General features: G+C 60.2%; 1 protein-coding gene across 1 annotated transcript in view; it reads right to left on the bottom strand.

Annotated features, from left to right (window-relative positions):
• LOC119588424 (glycine-rich cell wall structural protein-like) overlaps positions 1-633 on the bottom strand; it is a gene marked incomplete at its 3' end in the record, with an annotated part of 880 nt that continues 247 nt past the window's right edge. The window contains 1 exon segment of the mRNA XM_037937098.1: positions 1-528. Within this exon segment, the coding sequence (XP_037793026.1) occupies positions 1-528 (528 nt within the window).

Below are 633 nucleotides of genomic sequence, written 5' to 3'. Positions count from 1 at the left end.
GTGACTGCCACTGCCTCCGAAGCCACTGCTACCTCCAGTGCCTCCGCTGCCTCCAAAAGCGCCGCTGCCAGAGCCTCCACTTCCACCAAAACCGCTGCTTCCACCACCGCTGTACTTCTGTCCACCCGAGCCGGAGCCTAGTCCTCCACTTCCGAAGCTCGATCCACCGGAGCCTCTTCCACCGCTGCCGAAGCCTGATCCTCCACTTCCGAAGCTCGATCCACCAGCGCCGGAACCTCTTCCACCGCTGCCGAAGGCTGATCCCCACCTTCCGACCGATCCACCAGAGCCTCTTCCACCGCTGCCGAAGGCTGATCCACCGGAACCTCTTCCACCGCTGCCGAAGCCAGATCCTCCACTTCCGAAGCTCGATCCACCGGAACCTCTTCCACCGCTGCCGAAGGCTGATCCACCGGAGCCTCTTCCACCGCCACTAAACCCGCCGTGGCCCTTCTTGCGTCCGGCGCCGTAAGGGACGGGGTCGGCCACGGCCAGGCACAGCAGCGCCATCGCGGCCGCGGCGGCGATCTGCGGAACGAAAGGACAAAAACACGCCTTAGTTGATGAGATCTTCATATATTTCAATATTTGATTTAATGGTTTTATGCAGCTTAATTCACTTGATCATATCTT

Source organism: Penaeus monodon, chromosome 23 (assembly GCF_015228065.2).
Source record: "Penaeus monodon isolate SGIC_2016 chromosome 23, NSTDA_Pmon_1, whole genome shotgun sequence".
Lineage (NCBI taxonomy): Eukaryota > Metazoa > Arthropoda > Malacostraca > Decapoda > Penaeidae > Penaeus > Penaeus monodon.
Note: the sequence above shows the minus strand (reverse complement) of the source record. Positions and strands in the feature narration are given on the sequence as shown.